This window comes from Lolium rigidum, chromosome 5 (assembly GCF_022539505.1).
Source record: "Lolium rigidum isolate FL_2022 chromosome 5, APGP_CSIRO_Lrig_0.1, whole genome shotgun sequence".
NCBI lineage: Eukaryota > Viridiplantae > Streptophyta > Magnoliopsida > Poales > Poaceae > Lolium > Lolium rigidum.
Genome location: NC_061512.1, coordinates 35,581,527 through 35,606,149, shown reverse-complemented (window position 1 = coordinate 35,606,149; position 24,623 = coordinate 35,581,527). Strand labels below are relative to the sequence as shown.

The following is a 24,623-nucleotide window of genomic DNA, read 5'->3' as shown; positions in this document are numbered from 1 at the left end:
TGTCACCGCTCAACAAGCAACTTATTAAGAAATAAGATACATAAGTACATATTCTTCACCACAATAGTTTTTAAGGCTATTTTCCCATGAGCTATATATTGCAAAGACAAAGGATAGAATTTTAAAGGTAGCACTCAAGTAATTTACTTTGGAATGGCAGAGAAATACCATGTAGTAGGTAGGTATGGTGGACACAAATGGCATAGTTTTTGGCTCAAGGATTTGGATGCACGAGAAGAATTCCTCTCAATACAAGGCTTAGGCTAGCAAGGTTGTTTGAAGCAAACTCAAGTATAAAACGGTACAAAAAAAGTTACATATGAACATATTGCAAGCATTATAAGACTTTACATCGTCTCCTTGTTGTTCAAACACCTTAACCGTAAAAATATCTAGACTCTAAAGACCAATCATGCAAACCAAATTTTAACAAGCTCTATGTAGTTCTTCATTAATAGGTACAAAGTACATGATGCAAGAGATTAAACATGGTCTATATGAGCAAAACAATTGCCAAGTATCAAATTATTCAAGACATTATACCGTTTACCACATGAAGCATTTTCTGTTTCCAACCATATAACAATGAACGAAGCAGTTTCAACCTTCGCCATGAACATTAAAAGTAAAGCTAAGAACATATGTGTTCATATGCAACAGCGGAGCGTGTCTCTCTCCCAAACAAGGAATGCTAGGATCCGATTTTATTCAAACAAAAAAAAACATACAGACGCTCCAAGTAAAGCACATAAGATGTGACGGAATAAAAATATAGTTTCACTAGAGGTGACCTGATAAGTTGTAGATGAAGAAGGGATGTCTTGGGCATCCCCAAGCTTAGATGCTTGAGTCTTCTTAAAATATGCAGGGATGAACCACGGGGGCATCCCCAAGCTTAGACTTTTCACTCTTCTTGATCATATTGTATCATCCTCCTCTCTTGACCCTTGAAAACTTCCTCCACACCAAACTCAAAACAAACTCATTAGAGGGTTAGTGCATAATTGAAAATTCATATATTCAGAGGTGACATAATCATTCTTAACACTTCTGGACATTGCACAAAGCTACTGAAAGTTAATGGAACAAAGAAATCCATCAAACATAGCAAAATAGGCAATGCGAAATAAAAGGCAGAATCTGTTAAAACAGAGCAGTCCGTAAAGACGAATTTTTCTGGGGCACTTAACTTGCTCAGATGAAAATGCCCAAATTTAATGAAAGTTGCGTACATATCTGAGGATCACGCAAGTAAATTGGCAGATTTTTCTAAATTACGTACAGAAGGGGCTGCTCAATTTCGTGACAGTAAGAAATCTGTTTCTGCGCAGTAATCCAAATCTAGTATTGACTTTACTATCAAAGACTTTACTTGGCACAACAATGCAATAAAATAAATATAAGGAGAGTTTTCTACATTAGTAACAACTTCCAAGACTCAAATATAAAAATAAAAGTGCAGAAGTAAAATAATGGGTTGTCTCCCATAAGCGCTTTTCTTTAACGCCTTTCAGCTAGGCGCAGAAAGTGTGAATCAAGTATTATCAAGAGATGAAGCATCAACATCATAATTTGATCTAATAATAGAATCATAAGGTAACTTCATTCTCTTTCTAGGGAAGTGTTCCATACCTTTCTTGAGAGGAAATTGATATTTAATATTACCTTCCTTCATATCAATGGTAGCACCAACAGTTCGAAGAAAAGGTCTTCCCAATATAATGGGACAAGATGCATTGCATTCAATATCCAAGATAACAAAATCAACGGGGACAAGGTTATTGTTAACCATAATGCGAACATTATCAATCCTCCCCAAAGGTTTCTTTATAGAATGATCAGCGAGATTAACATCCAAATAACAATTTTTTAATGGTGGCAAGTCAAGCATATCACAGATTTTCTTAGGCATAACAAAAATACTTGCACCAAGATCACATAAAGCATTACAATCAAAATCATTGACCCTCATCTTAATGATGGGCTCCCAACCATCTTCTAACTTCCTAGGAATAGAAGTTTCAAGTTTTAATTTCTCTTCTCTAGCTTTTATGAGAGCATTTGTAATATGTTTTGTAAAGGCCAAATTTATAGCACTAGCGTTGGGATTTCTAGCAAGTTTTTGTAAGAACTTTATAACTTCAGAGATGTGACAATCATCAAAATCTAAACCATTATGATCTACAGCAATGAGATCATTGTCCCCAATTTTTTGAAAAATTTCAGCAGTTTTATACAAACAGTTTCAGCAGTTTTAGCAGTTTCAAGCAATTTTGCACGCTTTGCACTAGGAGTAGAAACATTGCCAACACCAATTATTTTACCATTGATAGTAGGGGGTGTAGCAACATGTGAAACATCATCATTACTATTGGTGGTAATAGTCCAAACTTTAGCTACGTTATTCTCTTTAGCTAGTTTTTCGTTTTCTTCTCTTTCCCACCTAGCATGCAATTCAGCCATCAATCTAATATTTTCATTAATTCGAACTTGGATGGAGTTTGATGTAGCAAATGACTTAATATCTTTATCTTCATTAGGCATAACTTTCAATTTTAAAAGATCAACATCAGAGGCAAGACTATCAACGTTAGAAGCAAGAATATCAATTTTATCAAGCTTTTCTTCAACAGATTTGTTAAAAGCTGTTTGTGTACTAATAAATTCTTTAAGCATGGCTTCAAGACCAGGGGGTATACTCCTATTATTGTTGTAAGAATTACCATAAGAATTACCATAACCATTACCATTAGCAGAAGGATATGGCCTATAGTTGTTACCAGAATTATTCCTATAAGCATTGTTGTTGAAATTGTTACTTTCAATGAAGTTCACATCAACATGTTCTTCTTGAGCAACCAATGAAGCTAAAGGAACATTATTAGGATCAACATTAGATCTACCATTCACAAGCATAGACATAATAGCATCAATCTTATCACTCAAGGAGGAAGTTTCTTCAACAGAATTTACCTTCTTACCTTGTGGAGCTCTTTCCGTGTGCCATTCGGAGTAATTTATCATCATATCATCAAGAAGCTTTGTTGCCGCCCCCAAAGTGATGGACATAAAAGTACCTCCAGCAGCCTGAATCCAATAGGTTCCACGAAGAAAAATTCAATTCCGCATAAAAGGTTTGGATGATCATCCAAGTAGTTAGTCCATGGGTAGGGCAATTCTTCACCAAAGATTTCATTCTCTCCCATGCTTGAGCAACATGTTCATTATCCAATTGCTTAAAATTCATTATGCTACTTCTCAAAGATATAATTTTAGCGGGAGGATAATATCTACCAATAAAAGCATCTTTACATTTAGTCCATGAATCAATACTATTCTTAAGCAAAGATAGCAACCAATCTTTAGCTCTTCCTCTTAAGGAGAAAGGAAACAATATTAATTTTATAATGTCACCATCTACATCCTTATACTTTTTTATTTCACAAAGTTCAACAAAATTATTAAGATGGGCAGCAGCATCATCAGAATTAACACCAGAAAATTGCTCTCTCATAACAAGATTTAGTAAAGCAGGTTTAATTTCAAAAAATTCTGCTGTAGTAGCAGGTGGAGCAATAGGTGTGCATAGGAAATCATTATTATTTGTGCTAGTGAAGTCACACAACTTAGTATTTTCAGGAGTATTCATTTTAGTAGTAGTAAATAAAGCAAACTAAATAAAGTAAATGCAAGTAACTAATTTTTTTGTATTTTTGATATAAGAGCAAACAAAGCAGTAAATGAAATAAAGTAAAAGCAAGACAAAAACAAAGTAAAGAGATTGGATGTGGGAGACTCCCCTTGCAGCGTGTCTTGATCTCCCCGGCAACGGCGCCAGAAAAAGTTGCTTGATGGCGTGCAAGACACACGTCCGTTGGGAACCCCAAGAGGAAGGTGTGATGCGTACATCAGCAAGTTCTCCCTCAGTAAGAAACCAAGGTTATCGAACCAGTAGGAGTCAAGGATCACGTGAAGGTCGTTGGTGACAGAGTGTAGTGCGACGCAACACCAGGGATTCCGGCGCCAACGTGGAACCTGCACAACACAATCAAATTACTTTGCCCCAACGTAACAGTGAGGTTGTCAATCTCACCGGCTTGCTGTAAACAAAGGATTAAATGTATAGTGTGGAAGATGATGTTTGTTTGCGAAGAACAGTAAAGAACAAGTATTGCGGTAGATTGTATTTCGGATGTAAAGAATGGACCGGGGTCCACAGTTCACTAGTGGTGTCTCTCCCATAAGATAAATAGCATGTTGGGTGAACCAATTACGGTTGGGCAATTGACAAATAAAGAAGGCATAACAATGCACATACATATATCACGATGACTACTATGAGATTTAATCGGGGCATTACGACAAAGTACATAGACCGCTATCCGAGCATGCATCTATGCCTAAAAAGTCCACCTTCAGGTTATCATCCGAACCCCTTCCAGTATTAAGTTGCAAACAACAGACAATTGCATTAAGTATGGTGTGTAATGTAATCAACACAAATATCCTTAGACAAAGCATTGATGTTTTATCCCTAGTGGCAACATCACATCCACAACCTTAGAACTTTCTGTCACCGTCCCAGATTCAATGGAGGCATGAACCCACTATCGAGCATAAATACTCCCTCTTGGAGTTACAAGTATCAACTTGGGCAGAGCCTCTACTAGCAACGGAGAGCATGCAAGAACATAAACAACACATATAATAGATTGATAATCAACTTGACATAGTATTCCATATTCATCGGATCCCAACAAACACAACATGTAGCATTACAAATAGATGATCTTGATCATGATAGGCAGCTCACAAGATCTAACATGATAGCACAATGAGGAGAAGACAACCATCTAGCTACTGCTATGGACCCATAGTCCAGGGGTGAACTACTCACACATCGATCCGGAGGCGATCATGGGGATGAAGAGACCTCCGGGAGATGATTCCCCTCTCCGACAGGGTGCCGGAGGCGATCTCCTGAATCCCCCGAGATGGGATTGGCGGCGGCGTCTCTGGAAGGTTTACCGTATTGTGGCTCTCGGTACTGGGGTTTTCGCGACGAAGGCTTTAAGTAGCCGGAAGGGTGGAGTCAGAGGGCTGACGAGGGGCCCACCCCATAGGGCGGCGCGGGCCCCCTCTGGCCGCGCCGGCCTATGGGTACGGCGCCTCGTCGCCCCACTTCGTAACCCTTTCGGTCTTCTGGAAGCTTCGTGGAAAAATAAGACCATTGGCGTTGATTTCGTCCAATTCCGAGAATATTTCCTTTGTAGGATTTCTGAAACCAAAAACAGCAGAAAACAGCAACTGGCTCTTCGGCATCTCGTCAATAAGTTAGTGCCGGAAAATGCATAATAATGATATAAAGTGTGTATAAAACATGTGAGTATCATCATAAAAGTAGCATGGAACATAAGAAATTATAGATACGTTTGAGACGTATCAGAGGGGCATGTAAATTGCTGAACATAGTGTCAAATTTAAGATGTACTTAATCAAGAAATAAAATTTGTATAGCTGAACCTTACAAAACTGCATGCATTCTAACATAATCTTCCTACTTGATGTTCTTACAGGTTATATGCAAGAAGCTAAAGCAGAAGTGTTAGAACCAAGGTGAAACATGCTTCTGATGCTGCATCTGAAGCTTGAAGCTGTAAAGATCATGTTGCTGCTGTATATTCTCTACCTAGTACAGAAAGTAGTTTGCCTTACTTAGATACTACTGCGAGAAGGCAGTGCTCCATCATCATGACATTCTATATCACTAGTTCTTACATGCGTAGTTATTTTGTGCATCGTTTTCTTTACAATGTCCTGAAAATTACATGCATGGATCATCATTGCTGGACCTGCAGTTGACTAAGCATGAGAAAGTACTGATGCATCTGATGAAAACTTAATATGATGCATCTGGTGATCCACTCTATTCAGTTTTGCATCAGAGCATGACAAAGCTATTTTTTTTACATGCTATTGGAATTGATTATACTGATCTTACTAGGTAATGTACTGCCATATGAGTTTCCAGTACTAGAACGTAGGAAAACTTGCTCACAGTTTGACATAGTCCTTCAATTGTTCATATTTCTACAACATGTGCTTTATATTATACATGCTACTGCAAACATCAGTTAATTAAAAGTAGAAAAGATACTGGAAAATGTAGGAAAAAAACAGAGATTACAAGTCAAATCTGGGAACCCTTCTGGTTTGCATGTTACCCAGTAAGAACAAGTAAAAAAAGAATTTGGATTTCGAATATGTAGTGGTTCAATTGTTCATTTTTCTGCAACATGTAGTTTATGTGATACTTTCTACTGCAAACATCAATTATTAAAAGTAGAAAATATACTGCTGAATGTAGGAAAAAAACAGTGATTTCAATTCTAGATCTGGAAAAACTACTGGTGTGCATGTTACCCAGTAACAACAAGTAGAAAAGCTACTAGTTTTGGATGTTAGTTTTGGAAGAGCTACTGGTTTTGGATGTTAGATTCGGATGTATAGAACTGATAGGTAGAAGAGCTTTCAGAGGTAGAAGATGGTGTTAAGCCTGTTGTTGTGTTGTACAGGCTTTCCCTCCTGATCTATAGATGTATTTTTCTGTTGTTTTTGTCCTGTTTTTGTCCTCTGCTATACAGCCATGGAGCTCTTGGCTCCCGGCGGCTGGAGGAGGAAGACGAACTAGGGTTGGTTCTGGGACGAAGGAGCTTGGGGAGGATGGGAGTTTATGTCACGTGATCGCCGTCCTTTTTTGATCGGTCGTTGATCCGGTTTCTTTTCTCTTGTTTGTCTGTTGCGGTGCATTTATTGCTGGACAGGGGAAAGCGAATGTGGGGCTCACTTTCTATTTTCGGAAAGATTCCGTACGGACAGGGGGACACCGTGGTAGCCTATCCGGTGCTAGAGCACCGTGTAGAAACGTCCTTGCAAAAATCGGGATGGAGATAGCTTGACGTGTGATTAATGGGTGTTTTTTTCATTGACGTGGGAAGCTATCCTGAGCCATTCGATCAAATAGAAATGGACGTCGGTCGGTAGGTCCGATCTTTCGTTTCCAATCGGACTAGGATTCAAAGTGTTTACCATGTAAGAATGGTGAAGGGAGGAATTAGCAGCAACTAACCGAAGTGGGGGGCTAGAAGGAAATAAAGGGGGCTAAGATGAAATGCGCACGAGCTGGGGGGGTTAAAATCAATTCTCCCGGAAACTGAAACTTGGCTGTCGTCTCCTCCTCTCCGTTCTCATCCGCCTCCTCCTCGATCCCGCCTCGCCGCCTCCATCCCTCCACCTCGCCGGCCTCCCTCCCTCCGCCTCGCTGCCTCCGTCTCCCTCCCTCCCTCCCTCCACCTCGCTGCCTCCACCTGGCCGCCTCCCTCCCTCCACTTCTCCTCTTCTCCGGATCAAGATCCAGGCGGCCGCCATCTCGCCGTGGAATCTCGTGCAGCCGCGTTTTCTCTCCGTCTCCCTGTCGGCCTCCAGGTAATCTTCTCTCCCGTCTCATCCCTTCTTCTCGCAATCTCTCCTTTTTTCTCTGATTTAATACTGTATTTTCTTTTAACCTAGCAGCCACCACAACCGGCTCCCAATCGCTGTGCCCCTCAGCTTCTACCCAACTCCACATCCCCGTCTCTGTCCATCAGTGCCAAGCCTTCCCCTGTCCATCTCCAAGGTAGCCTCTCCTCTCAATATTTATTCATGCCACAGTTATCTGAGCAGCTAGTTCTTTTTTCTTGGTTCTACTTCTTTTTTCCTGGAAACCATATACGGATGCCCATGTGATAGAGAGTGGAGTGTGAACATATGCCCACAAAGTCAAGTATCTACCGCTGCTCCTAAGTCAAGCAACACGCCAGAATGTGAGGATAGGCTACCAGTAGCAAGTAGCAAGTGAATAAACACGCTAGAATGTCAGGATAGGATAGGCTAGCAGCAGCTAGTTTGATCAGCTCACGACTAGTGTAAATAAGGTCCTTTTGTATCAATTTCAGCACACATGTTCCCACGTTACTGGTGTTTAACTTGTTAGTCGGTTTTTTTTTTACTGCATGTTAATATATTGTTGCTTCTTGTTAAACCTGGCCTGAAGTTTATAGTTTGCTGCAGCACTATATCTGCTAAATGATGGTGCGGCTTAACTTGGTTTATTTTTACACTCAACTAGTTCTGTACTATACTTATTGTAGATGGCTGATCTACCACTAGAGTTATATCATGAGAAGAGCAAGAAAAGGAAGCGGGCAGCAGCTGGGTTCTTTATTACCATAGTTGCAGTAGCTCAACATATGTAATGTAGGAGAAAGATAGTTGAGCTTGGTGATTTCAGTGAGGAAGAGGCCGAAACTAGAATTAGGAGGCAGATGCTTAGGAATATTTACCTGGGTCCAAATCTATATTGCTATGATACTCTAAGGTTTACCAAAAGGTCCTTCTTTGACCTATGTGCCATGTTACGTGAAAGGGCTGGACTCAAAGACACCTTTCACGTGACCGTTGAAGAGGCTGTGATCATTGTATTGCTTCTACTTGGCCATGGCATGAAGTTTAGGTTGATCCGTAGCACCTATAGGTTGACACTTGAGCCAATTAGTAGACATTTCAATGAGGTGTTAGGAGCCATTCTTTCCTTATCTCATGAAATCATCAAGTTGCCTGCTACTGAACTACCCGAGGATCACAAATGGAGGTGGTTCCCCGATGGGCTTGGAGCCTTAGATGGCACACATGTTGATGTCCGTGTTCCGCTATTCTGTGTAAAGCTTATTAGCAATTCAAGTCCCTAGTTCCCCATTCTCCTTCTACCTTGTGAACTCTCCAGTTCTCTTTCCGTCTTAGGCATTCAACTACCGAGGCGGGCTTATGTAATCCTACAAACAAGTGCGTGAGGACGTTCTGAATGATTACCGTGACATGATCCATACCGTACCAGGACACTCAAAAGGATGTTAGATGGCCAATGCTTTCCATGAATGCACAAAATCCAATGGCATAAGCCAGTGGAATCAGTCACCAACCAATAAACCCACGGATCAGCTGATCCAGCCCGATTTCTCGCGAGGAGTCTGGATCTTGAGGTCGATGTGTTGCGGAACCTGCAGATTAGAAACGGTAGGGTTAGGGTTCAGTAACTTGGAAAGGAAACGCGAGAGAGAGGGAAAAGGAGGAGAGGCGGAGGGGAAACTCGCCTGCGTCGGAGAAGTCGCTGAGGTCGTCCGCCGCTCACCGGAGGCGGGTGTTCATCGGGCAGGCAGCATGAAAAGCGTGGTGGGGAGGATCCCTAGCGAGTAGATACTGCGGGGAAGATGAGGAAGAAGGGATCCTTGGTTCACCGGCGGCGGCGGGCAGCGTCACCGGCGATCCGTGGCGGCGAGTAGAGGGTGAGGTTTGACGAAGGGATGTCTGTTCGAGCGGAGGGGGGGACGGGGCCTCGTCTCCGCGTGGTACATTTCCGGAAAAATGACGGGTTAGGGTCGGGAATTACCCGTAACACACCATATCATTTGGATGAAATTATTAGCAAATGAAATGACCCTACAATTCCGTGACGGCCAAACAGAATATCGTTGGAATTGCCAAATGAGTTCCGCGATTCCCGTGCGAATTACCAGGGGCAGGTTTGAGTCTTAAAGTTGAAGTCTGTCTTTTTCAATGGATAAGAAGCTCGACGAAGAGCTTCCCTTGCCTTTAGGCTTACGGAAAAAGGCGAATCCAAGGGCTCTTTACTATGATATAATATCATAGGGACGGACACTTCCTTTAAGAAAGCCGTACTCTCATCAGCTTTCAAGTAGATAAAGAAGTTAAGGCTAGTGACATCAGCTATCGGCTATTGGCCTTTGTGAAAGCTTCTCTTCAATATGTTTTATCCTTTTCCAAGCCTTCTTCGCCAATGATTATGGGTCGTTCCTGTCCTGTAGTTCAATACACTATTCTAAGGCCAGTTGCCTATACAGGATCTCAAGTTTCTAGTACAGTCAGCTTTGGTTATCGCTACACCCTCTCTAGACAAACGATTTGATTCAAGCCACTCTACTACGGTAATTCGCACTCGCACGGGAATCGCGGAACTCATTTGGCAATTCCAACGATATTCTGTTTGGCTGTCACGGAATTGTAGGGTCATTTCATTTGCTAATAATTTCATCCAAATGATACGGTGATTTACGGTAATTCCCGACCCTAACCCGTCATTTTTCCGGAAATGTACCACGCAGAGACGAAGCCCCGTCCCCCCTCCGCTCGAACGGACATCCCTTCGTCAAACCTCACCCTCTACTCGTCGCCACGGATCGCCGGTGACGCTGCCCGCCGCCGCCGGTGACGCTTCCCGCCGCCTCCGTTGACGCTGCCCGCCGCCACCGGTGAACCAAGGATCTCTTCTTCCTCATCTTCCCCGCAGTATCTACTCGCCAGGGATCCTCCCCACCGCGCTTTTCTTGCTGCCTGCCCAATGAACACCTGCCTCCGGTGAGCGGCGGGCGACCTTAGCGACTTCTCCGACGCAGGCGAGTTTCCCCTCCGCCTCTCCTCCTTTTCCCTCTCTCTCGCGTTTCCTTTCCAAGTTACTGAACCCTAACACTACCCGTTTCTAATCTGCAGGTTCTGCAACACATCAACCTCAAGATCCAGACTCCTCGCGAGAAATCGGGCTGGATCAGCTGATCAGTGGGTTTATTGGTTGGTGACTGATGCCACTGAGTTCAGGTAATAGTCTATGGCTTATGCCATTGGATTTTGTGCATTCATGGAAAGCATTGACCACCTAACATCCTTTTGAGTGTCCTGGTACTGGTAGGGATCATGTCACGGTAATCATTCAGAACGTCCTCACACGCTTGTTTGTAGGATTACATAAGCCAGCCTCGGTAGTTGAATGCCTAAGACGGAAAGAGAACTGGAGAGTTCACAAGGTAGAAGGAGAATGGGGAACTAGGGACTTCAATTGCTAATAAGCTTTACACAGAAAGTTGAACCCTCAATGTCTAAAGGTGTTTTACGATCAGCGTAGTCCTCTTTCTGGTAATGTAAGTATGCAATGAGTCTCTAAGAGCAAGAGTAGAGCAGAGACATTTCACATATTTGTTGTCTGCTGATATCTGTATAGCATTTGCATTGCCATTCTTGGCATCTGAATTGAAGAAACATGTTACTTCCTGTCCATCTTAGCGGAAGGTAGTTAATTTGTTCAACAAATGCCATGATCTGCGTGTTAGTCTGATCCTGATCCTAAGCACAGTAAATGAATCTGGTATCTAGGGTTAGTCTTGACAGTAACAGGTTCAGGTAGACAGTAAGACTGACTGGGGTCTGACAGTCTTGCGACCATGGGTTGGCTGGCACTACTCTCACCGAAGATCTGAGCCGCTCCGTCGTTGTCGCCGCCACCATCGCCGTCCCACAGCCGCCGCCCTGCCCATACCTTGGTTTCACCGCCGACGCCTCCACCCCACACCGACGCCCACCCCCACCCCCAAACTACGCCCCCATCCACCGTACACACACGCCTGCTTCCGGCCTCTCACGTGTGTCACCGTTCCCGTCCATCCTCACTGGGGCATCGCGTTCACGCCGTCCCGGTCTTCGGCCATTGGCTTTTGAGGTATGAGCTAGGTTGTTTTCATCCACAGATCGATTCTCTTAGTTAAATCCCACTAGGGAGGGGACCTTTGCAATTTCTGGGGTGTGCCGGTGCACGCCCGGCACATGATCTAGATCCGCCCTGCCCAAGGTTGTTAGGCTGCTAGCTGTTCATCGAAACATGTGTTTGCCAATTTCCCATTTCCTAGCTGCCCTGCCCTGAGGTTTGTTTGTCGTCTGTGCACCCGTATTATGGGATTACAAACTTTTATTTATCCTCTGATGGTGAAATGTTATGTGTCTGTGTCGTCTGTGCACCCGTATTATGGGATTACGAACTTTTATTTATCCTCTATGATGGTGAAATGTTATGTGTCTGTCTCATTTGAGGGTGCGAAATCCATGTTCTAGGGTCACCCAGGCTTGTGTGTTGGTCGCCATTTTGTGAAGATGTCCAGTGTGTTGTGGGCTTTTACTACTTTATGTGCAATCATAGTTGAAACCGAAATGAGTAACCACTGTGTGCACATCACCTGTTTCATCGTATGCTCAATATTCCTTATTAGTAATATGCTATTGCTCTTATTTGGATGGTATTTGGGATCAGTTGGATTGCATTGAACTGAGATTCGGAGAATGACGTAATCAAAACAAGAACGTCAAAGTAATTTCTGTTTCTGTTGTCAAATACATTGCCTTCTGTGTTGTATTTTTTCAGCTTTTCCCACCCTAGTCTCATTTACAATAGTGTTTCCTACTGTCAAATTTCTGGTTTTAAATGAAAAAATATGAGGTCATTTTTTGGCTAAATGTAAGCTTTTCATTTTGTTTGTGCTACTCTAGAGGCCTACAAATATATTGATGACCAAAATTAGGAAGTTCAATCCTACTTCTCCACTGTTTTGCTGTTAGATGTGTACGATGTGCAAGAAAAAAATAGGGATGATAATGTAAAATAAAATGTGTTTCACATTCTGTAAGTATACCCCCTTTGCTCCATGGACTAGGCATTGTTTATATAATCCTGTTATTAGTCAAAGTGAGCTTTGAATTTGTTGAGTCATATAGCCTTTTTTTTTGTGTACTGATATTTGAAAGGGGAATAGGGGAATTTGTTGCCACTCTTCCTGTTGTTTGAGCACTATATTTTATTGTTCACAATTCGATATTCTGAACTCCTATATTTTATTGTTCACAATTCGATATTCTGAACTCCTTTGTGTTACATTCATATGATATAGTCCATCTTCGTTTTATGTTTTGCCGCCTTATCTATTTACAGTAGAAATGCTCTAAACTTTGTGTTTCTTGAAGATCATCAGGGCAATGGATAAAATCTAGATGCAAAGTTGCTTTTCTGCGGATTTTATAATCTTGAAGATGCACAAAGAGTCTACAGCTCCAGGACTGGATGCTGACAAAATAGAAGTTCCTTCACCAAAGGAAGAAAGTAATTCCACAAATTCTGAAGCTGCTACAGATACCGAAAACTTTGAAATTAGCGACGACGACGACGATGATCGTAATCACAAGCACCGAAGAAAAGAGGCTATGCCTCAATCTTTTGGTGAGAGTACTGAGGAGCAAGCTGCAGGGAGGCCTTTGAAAAGAAGGCCCATGATTTCTGGTAATGGACAGCCATTTGGTGGAGCTGATTCACGTGGGGAAGCACAGAAGGACTTCATACCAAAATTCAAGAGGCGTCTTGGACCAGGAGCTCACAGTCGGGGAGGTAGAATGAACCAATCTTTCCATTCAGCTTCGGCTGCCACTCGCCCTCCTATGACACGGGGAAGAGGACGGAATGGTGCACCCTGGACTCAGCATGACCCAAGATTTAACACACTTGACATGATGGATTTTGCATCACACATGGCGTCACAAGGACCGCCTCCACATCCTAGCTTATTTATGGGTGCTCCAATGCCGAGTAGTGGTAGTGCTCAAAATGGTTCATGGGGTCCACATGGGTTTATGCCTGGAATGCCTAATGGAATGCTGGATCCATTTCACCCACATGGAATGCAGGGCCCTATTCAGCCTGCAATGTCACCTTTAGTTGATCTTGGCATGCCTCGTCAACGTTGTAGAGACTTCGAGGAGCGTGGATTTTGCTTGAGAGGGGATATGTGCCCCATGGAGCATGGAGTAAATAGAATTGTTGTTGAAGATATGCAGGTCAGTCTGTTTCCTGATCTTCAAATAATATTCTGCATTTTCTTGCACTTTAGTACTATCCTTCTACTTGCTCGGAACGCTCAATCGCAGCATTCAAATAGGTTGATCTGTTACTTCACATGATTACTCTTATGTTGTGCCAATATAACAAGTAACCTTGAAAGGTGTTCTCTAAGTGCTCTTATCATTGATAATATGAGTTGCAATTAACGTTCTTTACAGTACCCTGTTCAACATCCTAATTGAGTAATGTCAGCTAGCAGCGGATTCAGACCCCACTATGATGTAACTCTTCCTCGACTCTGTGCTGCAGCATTTTATGTTCTGGTGTTATTTAACCGTATCTAGCTTAAGTAATTTCTCTAAATTATTAACTTTGTTGTAATGTTCTTATATGCACAAGTATGAGTACTGTGAACTCTTGGAGGATTTAGATCTCAGTATGATGTGCTGTAGAATTGCTTGGAGTATTTTATTTTTCTGGTTGTATTGAACTTAGCTAACTTATGCTGTTCTTTCTAAAAAAAAACTTTGTTTTATTGTGTTGTGTAATATGAGGCAATGTTTTTGTGGTTAAGTACTACTAGTTAGTTTTTTTGTGCTTAGATCAAAATATTGATGAATTAATAGAATAGTTTCTTAAACACTTTGCAGAGTCTATCACAGTTCAATCTTCCAGTCTCAGCTCCAAATGCTCCGGGACTAGGAATCCAAAGTGAGGCAGTAACTGCTCATGTTAACTTAACAAACCTAGGAGGCAGTAAAGCTGTTACCGCGAAAGATATCAAATCTGGTGTGGCAGATGATGCATTAAAGCTAAATGGAAGCACTGGTTCAGCTGTTGTTAACACTGATGTATATGATCCTGATCAGCCTCTGTGGAACAATGAAAAGCCTGAAGCATCCTGTGCTGGTTTTGCACATACTAATGATGGGGTATGGAATGCTGAGACCTCAAGCTATGAAGCAGGGTGGGAGCATGCAAACCAGGGTTTTGCAGCTGATGGTTCACAGAATTCAAAGTCTTCTGTTTGGGGGAGAATAGCATCAAAGAAAAAATCAGGACCTAGTAAAACAGCTAATACTACTTCGACAAGTGCCACTGGAAACAAAAGAAGTGACTACTATGATGATATGGCTCCTAGCACCATCCAATTAAAGCCGGCTTCTACTAAGGATACTAATGGTCAATCTAATTCAAGAATGCTTGGAGATGTGGGCCGGCAAAGTAATAGAGCTCCTCACAAAGCATCTCGCACACTTTATGTGAATGGCATTCCGCAGGAAAGCAATAGATGGGAGGCCCTTCTTTCGCACTTCCAAAAATTTGGTCAAGTAATAGATATCTATGTTCCAGCTAACAGTGAGAAAGCTTTTGTCCAGTTCTCTAAAAGGGAAGAAGCAGAAGCTGCCCTAAAAGCTCCAGATGCTGTGATGGGAAACCGTTTTATAAAGCTATGGTGGGCTAACAGGGACAGGATTACCGAGGAGGGAGAGGGTAGAGTCTCTACAAAACCTGTGCTGACAAATTCGGCTCTAGCTCAACCATCTTCATCCAACAGAGGAAACGATCTTCAATCTACAACTCCAAGGGCCAGTTCTGGATCTTCTGCATCAGGTCCTGGTGTAGGTCCTAAAACGTTGCCTGCAAACAGTATAACATCAGTACCTCCTGCTCCCAAAAGGCAAGAAAGTATGGAACTCCTGGAAGAACTCCGTAAAAAACAGGATATGTTAGCTCAGAAGCGGGCTGAGTTACGCCAGCAGTTAGAGGCATATGCGAAACAAGTACTTACTATTCTCCCTTGACAATACTTTGGATTTATTTCTTTGTTAATTATATAAACTATGTTGTTAGCTGAACCAACTTTTCATTAAGTACTTGTTTTTACTGCTGCAGAAAAATTCAGGAAATCCAGTAAAACAGACAGAGACTAGTGGAAAAGAAGTTGGGCCAAATGCTGCTGGGAAAGTGGTAGATATAAGGTCCATGAACACTGGGACAGAAGGGCTGCAAGAGGTTGCTAGTACACTGGAAAAGAAAATTTCTGGGGATTTGGCTTTATCTTCCCCAAAATATGCTCCAACATCCACACAGAAACCAGCTGTAGCTGTTAAGCAGACATCTCCTCTGGTAGCACCACCTCAGAATAGGTTTAAGCTCGACAACCGCACCACGTCGTTTAGGATCCTTCCTCTTTTGCCACCTGAAATTGCAAATGTAAGTCGATTACCTAACCTCCTGCCCTTCCATAAGCACAGTTCCATGTTGTCCTCTCACAATAGAGACCAAACATCGAAATTTTATGTATATGCGGGATACCCTCTATTGCTTTTACCATTTAATGGAAGCACTCTTGCACTGTATTGAGATTAGGTTGTTTGGGTCTGTCAAGCAACTGCAGTTTATGTGTTTCAGTCTTTATTCAGGCACACAACAGTGGATCTTACAGTAGCAGTTACCAGCGTTTAATTACATTTTTCATTGATAATGATATCTGTGCTTAAGATTACTATTACTCCCTCCGTCCATAAAAGAATGTCGGAGATTTGTCTAAATTCACAGGGCTAGTATTATTCTGTGACTAATCTCACACATCAACTCTATAAGAAAAATACTTGGTATGGATAGCTTCTATTTCGCTGTGCTAGGGTATTTATTGTCATCTGGGCTTCACATGCATTACAGTACCATGCATGCATAGTGCATCGCAACACTATTCCTTGATGGATGCTTGGTGTAGTGTTTGCATTGACATTTGTTGCTTCTTAATGCAAGATCCTCTGATTTCAGCTCACGTCATTTTAAACATTATAGCTTTGCTTGAGATTGTTATTATTTACTGTTCTGTGGCTAAATCTCATACACTTCTGTTTTACAAAGATGCTTAATACAAGTAGCTACTTTGGTGTGGTAATTCATTTGACCTTTTGGTTCCAGTTTTATGATGCTACTCCCTCCGTCCCACAATATAAGACGTTTTGGCAAGTTTGGCAAGACAGCTTGCCAAAACATCTTATATTGTGGGACGGAGGGACTACTTTTCACTAAGAGAATATTTGGTAATAGTGACAGACTGACAGGGTATTATTTGGATGGGGATGGAGGCCAAAATATGCCCACTAGTACTTTAGCCATAACCAAAATTTTGGTCTTTGTTTGGATGGTTGCTTGTTTTTTGTAAATGCCAATGGCTCTTTGTCCATTCTTGTTCATTTTTCGTTACAACATTGGCCAACTCGCTAGGCAAGCTTGGGCAACATGCTCATGCATTTCCATTTGCTGCTTCTGACTTCTGAGAGATGTCTGCAAGATCCAAAGTTATATATAGGGTCTGATAATCTGGTGTACTTAGGCTATGGGATCTTGTAGCTCTGTATTTGTATAGCCACACTCTAAAACGTACTGCAGTTAGCATGGTTATATGGTATTGAAAATAGTTTTGGGACCATGTTTCTCTTGTAAATTTATAATCTTCTAGTCACAGTTTTTCGAATGATGGTGGTTTCTTTTGTAGTTGGATTTTGCATGCATTTATGTATGTAACTGTTAACTGTATTTCATATGTATTGTTGTTAACTGAGAAGTTAAAAGCTTGAGAGTAGATAATGCTTACTCAGCTTTGCATCTGTAAAACCAATGCCATCATAGTCAGTACATAATGTAACTTGTCTTTTCAAGTTCAAGCAAAACAAATTTTAACTTTCTCCATGCACGTAATACAGTTACTTCGGTTGATAGTTCATGTAACTTAGATGGACGATTTAGATATTGAAAAAAAATTAAAGACCACTGTATCCTTATGCTAACTTCGGTTGATAGTTCATGTTTTCTTTTGTGTTGATGTGCTTGATACGAGCTGTTTTTTGACTTCTGATGTCCTTGACTACTTTGTTTACAGGAATCTGTCTTGAAAGATCATTTTGCAGCATTCGGGGAGCTCTCATCTGTTGTTCTAGAATACACTGAAGCCCACAACCATGATACAACCTTGCCTTCTCTGAGTTGCTCAGCTTGTGTGACCTACACAACGCGACAATCTGCTGAGAAAGCATTTATTACTGGCAAATCTTGTAAAGGGCATATGCTACGATTTATGTGGTTGACGGCTTCTCCTGGCTCAAATAACCAATCAAGATTTCAGAAAACATCAAGTCTTGTTGGGGCAGCCGAGTCCCCAAGCCCTGCTGCGAAAATCTCACGCATTGTCACATCTGGTACATCAGTCATTCCTCATAGTGAATCCATTCCAACTGCAGAAAGTTCAGAGAGATTTCCTGTTGAGATTTCCAAGGTATCATCTTCTAGTGTTGAGTGCCCACCTGAAAATGATTCCACAAGGAATCCTCTCCTTACAGACCCTTACGTTCCACAATGAGGTATGCTACACTTTTTGTTAAAAATGAGTTATGGTTCATAGCAATGTTATTGTAGCATCAGGAATATTTCTAGAAGCTAACTTTCTAATTTTGAGTCGCTAATGAACGGTTCTTATGTGCGGCATGGCGTCTAATTCAGATTGTGTATAAATATGCAAATTGAAACCAACTATGGGAAATTCCGTCTGCTTTTATTTATTTATATGGAAATATGTTTTAATGCTTGTAAGCAGCTGTCTATCAGCTAGCCTAAAAAGTTAGTGTCCATTGTTCGGAAACAAGACATGGAAGCTTGGTAGGTAGGACATTTATATAAAAAAAGGTTTCAAGCAAAATGTTTACAATCTAACAACAAACAAGGAGTGTGGAAGTACTCTGGTAAATTGAGCTCATGGATGATATGTTACATCTTTGGGTGTAGATATTTGTACCATATTAGTTCACACCTGCTTTTGTTGTTGACCGTCCTGATTTCTTGTACTGGTAAACGCACAGGTTATTACATACTGGCGACTAGTTTACTTTTCGCCAGTAGCCAACAGTTTATAACTTAGATGGTCGATAAATCCGAACTTTTTTTCATATTATAATCTTGGCACAGTAGATGTACTGGGCCTGTTAAGCTATTGTTTAGCTCGCCCATTATCCAAGGTTCCAAAAAGCGTAAAGCGTAAGCAGCGATAGGCTCTCGCTTAGAGCTTTTTGCGCTTAAGCGTCGCTTAAGCGAGCTTAAGCGTTTTCAAAAAATGCCAGAACTTTGCCTATTTCCCAGCAGTCAACACATTTGACGTGTAAATATGAAGAAAATATATGAATGATGATTAGCAAGCCAGCAAGCACATATGAATTCAAACTGAAATATCAAATTGACAAAGCTATCAAATCAGTCACAACTAAAGCTAGCACAATATCAAACATCATATAACTAAGTCTGATAAGGTGATCAACGATCACACATACACATAACAAGCAAATAGCAGGTTCAAATGACAGGTAAATTCAGTTCAAAGAAGCAAACAACTGGTTTGTTGCTTCCAAACCGCTTAAATCACCGCTTCAGCCCAAAGCGTAGCGTTATGCTATCGCTCAGCGCTTAAGCGTACGCTTAAATACGCTTTCTTGAACCTTGCCATTATCTTTATCCTGTACACTGGTAATTTTGTTCTATACTACACTAGATGGTTTTCGCATTTGGTGGTATGCATTATTATAAATCTTCTTATATTGGGTTTGACTTGTAAAGCTTAGGCATACCAATGGCTAGTATGTAGTGGGGTGATGTGGTCACTTGTGTGTGGGCTGTGGCAAATAGATTGCAGTCAAGCTCCTCAGAGGTGAACTTATAACTCTGTCAGCCTAAACATGGATGCTATTGCTGATTGCCTTGCAAGTTTTGCTTCTTTATCATCTATTTTTTCCAGCTTCGTTGTTGTCTCAGGGCTATCTAGTCCTGTTGGTCTGTGTTCTAGCTCTTTTGTACTAAGCAGATTGTCCTTTAAACTACTTCCTGATAGGTCCTATAGGTGTGCTAATATGGTCCTACAGTGACTCTAATCTGATATACATGACATGGTTATGTGAACAGTCTCTGGGGTAATCGTATGTGTGTCAAAGTTAATCAACTATTTTTTTCTGTTGTTTTAGCCCTGCGATATAATACTACGGTGGATGGCTGCAAAATGCTTTCACTGTGTAAAAACTTGTGGCGCTAAATATTGTTTTTTCTCGCAGGTGACGGAGCAAATATCTGGGTGATATTCCGACACTTCGTTTTGGTGGCTTGTCTATTACATGAATGAGCGCTGCTACACGTACGATAAAACATGTATCCATGTATGGCATGGAACAGCCACCGTAGATTGCAAGCCCACGAACCATCCGAACGGCCGTTTATTCGTCGTACCAAAACTGGACGTAGTTTGTCGTACGTGAACCAATTCCGTACATTAATCCTGGGGAAAACTCTCTTACACATCTCAAGTCATACAAAGAAGCTCTGAAAATTAATCCTGGGGGAAGCTTGTTTTAAGGGAAAGACTACAAAGTGAATGTATACCGGGCATTTTGCTGACTGTTCATGTTGCCCATTTCTTAATTTATGGAGAAGATGTAGCTTGTGTTTGAATGTTGTAAGATTCTCGGTTCATACCTTGCGAGTAGCAGCAACCTGCTAAAAGCAGTTGGCACAACGCTAGCTATAGGCCTGCATGCACTCTCTTGCTGAAATCAGCTCCACGTGGATCGCCATTGACATATTTCTCTAGGTTTCCTGTCCTAAACTTGTGCTACCTGTGCATATTGAACCAACTATAGGGTCGACACCTTCAATGCAATTTTTGTAACCTGGCTAGTATATCTTCTACCATGTCTGCATTACTGTAGGGCCTTTTTTGTTTTTTTACAGCTTCATTTATCCATCAAGCCAAAATTCCACCACTCTTGCTCCTTGAGTGTGTACACCGGTACTTAATCTGAGTATGAACTAAATATCGGTTGGCCAAGATTTTGTTATTTATGTGGGCACTTGCGATCCAATGCCAATTCTTTTTAAAGCATGCACCGTTGTATATAGGCCTTATATTGCTGTATTGAGGAAAACAGTACGTGATGAGGACACCATCTATCGATATATCCACTCCACTGTACCTACAACTATACAAATACAAGAACCTATCCAAACAACTTAACTATCACTGTACCTACAACTATACAAATACAAGAACCTATCCAAACAACTTAACTATCAGATACTTTCGTTTGTTGGAACTATTCCTCGCATACTTGAAAATATGATGTTGTCTAAATCAGATGTATTTGTTACTTTTATCTAGCATGGATAGGAGGGAGAAGCATTGGAGCATGATCGTGCGTGAAGATGGCAGCAAACATGTGAGGACTGAAGAGGACACCACAAGTGAAGATTTCAGAACTTTGAAGGCACCATAATTGTGATTGAAGACTTGGATAAAATATTCAAGATTACACTTCAAAATTTCGTCCATAACTTAATATGGTGTTGGGTCACCTTTATTTTTTGGCTAGGCCTATGTCATTTTCGTAACAATTAAGGCAGCCACTCTTTAGAGTCTGTATTTGAGGAGAAAAGACCTTCTAGTGTTTGGTTCGGCCACCTTACCTATAGCTCGCCAAAACCCTCATCTTTTCCTCCTTAAATACCCACTTTAGCCGTCACTTTTAGACTCGAATTTTGTTTAGACTAGAAGTTAGCCATTACTGCAACTCTCGTGTACTTATTTTGAGGTCAACGTCTAGAATAAGACCGACTATTTGGAATCCCACATTTTCAATAATTTTTTTGTTAGGGTATGGAGAGAATAGACACACAAAATAGACCAAATGAATCTCTTGTTTGATTGCAACGTGGGAGACCCACTTATATACAGGTTGAAGGGTGTGTTGGGGAGACACATCTTCCCCAACAGACACCTCCTGGGAGGCATCCCTCCCAATACAATTGATCACATATTTATTTCTCGAGACACAATGGAATGAACGAAATGATACTTGTCTCATTGCAATGTGGGAGACCCACTTATATACAAGCCCCTTGATCAATTTGTCATCTGTATATTGCAATCCAAAAACTCCTCCTAAAACCCTGTGGGAAAAATTGAGGAGAAATATTATAACGATATGCCACCGAAAACTCCTTTAAAAACCCAGTGGGAAAAATTAAGGAGAAACCATGTGACATACGTCCGCACTTGTATTTATATTGTCTCCTTAAAAACCTTGTATGAGAAACGTTAGGGAAAACTCATAAAGGGAAAAGAGTACAATATCAGTGATCGGAAGATCATCACCAAGTTATCACTAGGGATTTTACTCCCCCTAAAATTGCAAACCTCAAGGTTATCTCATACCAATTCCACAAACTTAATTATGGAATACAACCGTTGGTAGAGATACTGTGAAAATTACAATATTTTGTTTGCAAATTACCCTCTTACATTTATGTAATTCATGAGGATAAATATAACTCGTAAGCAATACAAGTGACATTATCTTGTTAGATAATGATAGGTGATTCTAATGAATCTCCACATGAACTCACATGTGGCAAATCATTCTACAAAGCTATACACATCTTGTGATGCTTCATATAATTACTGCAGAATGATCACTGGAAGGACCCATTTAGAGTCTATTCTGAAGAATTTCTTCCGAATACTCTTCCAGTAAATCCAGTCTTTGATATGGCACTGTTGGGATCAGATAGTTAGCCACTATCATATATCACACCTTGGTCTCATCTTGATTTTCATACTAGAATTAATCAAGACCTTTGTGCCTTGGATATATCTTAGAATAATCCATACACAAACCTTATACCTTTCGGGGGATTGCACTCTCAATAAATTGCCAACAAACATAATGTCAGGCCTGACGTATTTTGCAAGATATCTCAGTGCTTCGATGGTAGATATGGAACTTCAGCTCCATCTATCACTTCACCATCTTCCCTACCTCTCGAAGGATTGGTATTCCATATAAGGTATAATATGACCATATGTGTCTTTGATATTATATATCCATATTGAACATCTTCAATATTTCTAGATATACAAAGACTGATATACATTTATTCCTGGGGGAACAAGCTCAAGTTAAAAACTAAAGCACGATTTGGTTTGACCCAAATCTCCATCTTAAAATGATTATGTGTATCGCAAATGTCTCGTATAAAGACATTGATGATAAGATCATCAACACCACTTAGGGGGCGTAAAATCCAATTAAGGATTTATTCATGAGTACACATCAACAATCTGTAACATCCCAAGTTTTCAAATTCAATAAAGACAAGAAATTCAATTACTCAAATTTTGGAGTTAACAAAAACTTTTCTTCACACATAGTGCTATGCATAATTGATCATGCATTATTGTATGCCATTGCCATGATGAGTGTTTGTTTGTTTTTCTAATGTTCTTAAACCCTAACACTTGTTCATAAAACCCTAAGTGGAGAGAAATAAGAAAATAGCAAAGAATACCATTTTCCCTCTCATACACATTAGGCCAATTATACAAATCATCAAACAAGGCCCCAATTGCTTGTGCCATTGCTTGTGAAATACTTATATATCAAAACAAACACTTTTGCATCAAAGAAACACAATTCAAATCAAAGGAAAATTCAAATTCCACTTACATGTGATCATGGTCGCTTTGACACTTTTTAATATCATACCCACTTTGCACCCCTGGTTTGGAGTATTCTTAAACCAAACTTGGTCAACACTTTCCACCTCATCCAAGACCATGTCAAGGTGAACCATTTTGATGTTGACCACTAGGGTTGACTCTGCCCATGTTGACCAAAAAAAAGATGACAAGAGGAGACTTTGAAACAAAGAGAAGATGAACCCAAATTTGAAATCTTGCAAACCAGCACTAAATTGACCACCACCACCATTCCACTCCAATAATTATTTAAATGAACTCCACCAAAAAGAATTTCAAAATTCAAATAAAATTTTCATGCGGCCATTGTGTCGAACACATGGCAGGCACAAATCTGGGATTAACACACACCTCATTGTCCACTGGATTTTGGGCTAAACCACTTTTGAAATGTGATGATGTTGCTCTCCTGCATCCCCTGCATCAGTGCATGTCCTTGCTTGTGCTGATTAAAGTGAGGAGAGAGCATTTCTTTCACCATGCCGTGCACATGCCGGCCACCTTTGCCCTCTCTTCTCTGGCCTCTCTCTCTCACCCAAACCTTGTCCAGTACATGCTCCTGACCTTGCTGATCATAACGGTGCACGGCCCGAGCGCGCGCGAGGCTGGCATTGGCCAGGCAACACGCTCCCAGTACCATGCCAGTGCGCGCCCAGGCATGCCAGTCGGCGTGATCACCACGCCCTGGACGCGCCAGAGCGTCGCTCTCCCAGTCGCCTCCGTCCTCTCCTGCATCCCTACCTCTGCGTCGAGCACCGCCTCCCTCTCCTCTAGCTCCTAGACATGCTCAATGGCGCGCAGAAGCACCGTCGCCATCGTCCTCGCCAGAGATTGCCGCCAAGTACCGTGGCACTCAATACACGTGCCTGATCGATCTCGTCCACCTTTTGCAGCGCCGAAAGAGGGTTGAGCATCGCCATGCCGTCGCCCATCGAGTGTTGTACTCGCCTTGCCCCTTCAAGCCTCAGAACGGCCGCGCCATGGACGACCTCTCTCAGCACCGGCGGCACCCCTCACGATCCTATAAATAGAGCACTCCCGCGGCTCAACCATTCACACCATCCAACTCTCCTCCCTTCCCTGCTTCTCCTCGAACCAACAGCTAGTCCAATTATCGCCGGAGTCGCCGCAATTTGAAGCTCGGAGCCGCCAGTACCCGGAGGTTGCCGCCGTCGATTGGAGCCTCCCCAAGCGCTGCTACCTGTACCAGTCGCCTCAGCACCCTCGCCAACGTCGCCGCGCACCTCGCCGTCGACTGCGGGAACGCCGGTAGGCCCT

The 24,623-nt window shown here is 41.6% G+C and overlaps 1 protein-coding gene across 7 annotated transcripts; it reads left to right on the top strand.

Annotated features, from left to right (window-relative positions):
• Positions 1 to 7,355: 7,355 nt before the first annotated feature.
• LOC124653241 (zinc finger CCCH domain-containing protein 27-like) lies at positions 7,356 to 20,653 on the top strand. 7 transcript variants are annotated; one of them, XM_047192309.1, is made up of 8 exons: positions 7,356 to 7,485; positions 7,573 to 7,675; positions 10,603 to 10,707; positions 12,903 to 13,758; positions 14,413 to 15,546; positions 15,659 to 15,979; positions 17,661 to 18,138; positions 19,870 to 20,653. In XM_047192309.1, exons 4-7 carry the CDS (start codon positions 12,922 to 12,924, stop codon positions 18,135 to 18,137), a joined length of 2,769 nt encoding a protein of 922 aa, XP_047048265.1. In that variant the 5' UTR covers positions 7,356 to 7,485; positions 7,573 to 7,675; positions 10,603 to 10,707; positions 12,903 to 12,921; the 3' UTR covers position 18,138; positions 19,870 to 20,653. The 7 variants fall into 7 exon arrangements, with proteins under 7 accessions (XP_047048265.1, XP_047048264.1, XP_047048266.1 ...); XM_047192308.1 differs by having other exon boundaries at positions 12,895 to 13,758; XM_047192310.1 differs by lacking the exon at positions 10,603 to 10,707.
• The last annotated feature ends 3,970 nt before the right edge of the window (positions 20,654 to 24,623 follow it).

Coding starts and splice junctions, on each gene's coding strand:
- LOC124653241 (XM_047192310.1), top strand. CDS start 12,922: ATGCAAAGTTGCTTTTCTGCGGATTTTATAATCTTGAAGATGCACAAA. Junction 13,759..14,412: donor TTGTTGTTGAAGATATGCAG/GTCAGTCTGTTT, acceptor AACACTTTGCAG/AGTCTATCACAGTTCAATCT. Junction 15,547..15,658: donor TAGAGGCATATGCGAAACAA/GTACTTACTATT, acceptor TTACTGCTGCAG/AAAAATTCAGGAAATCCAGT.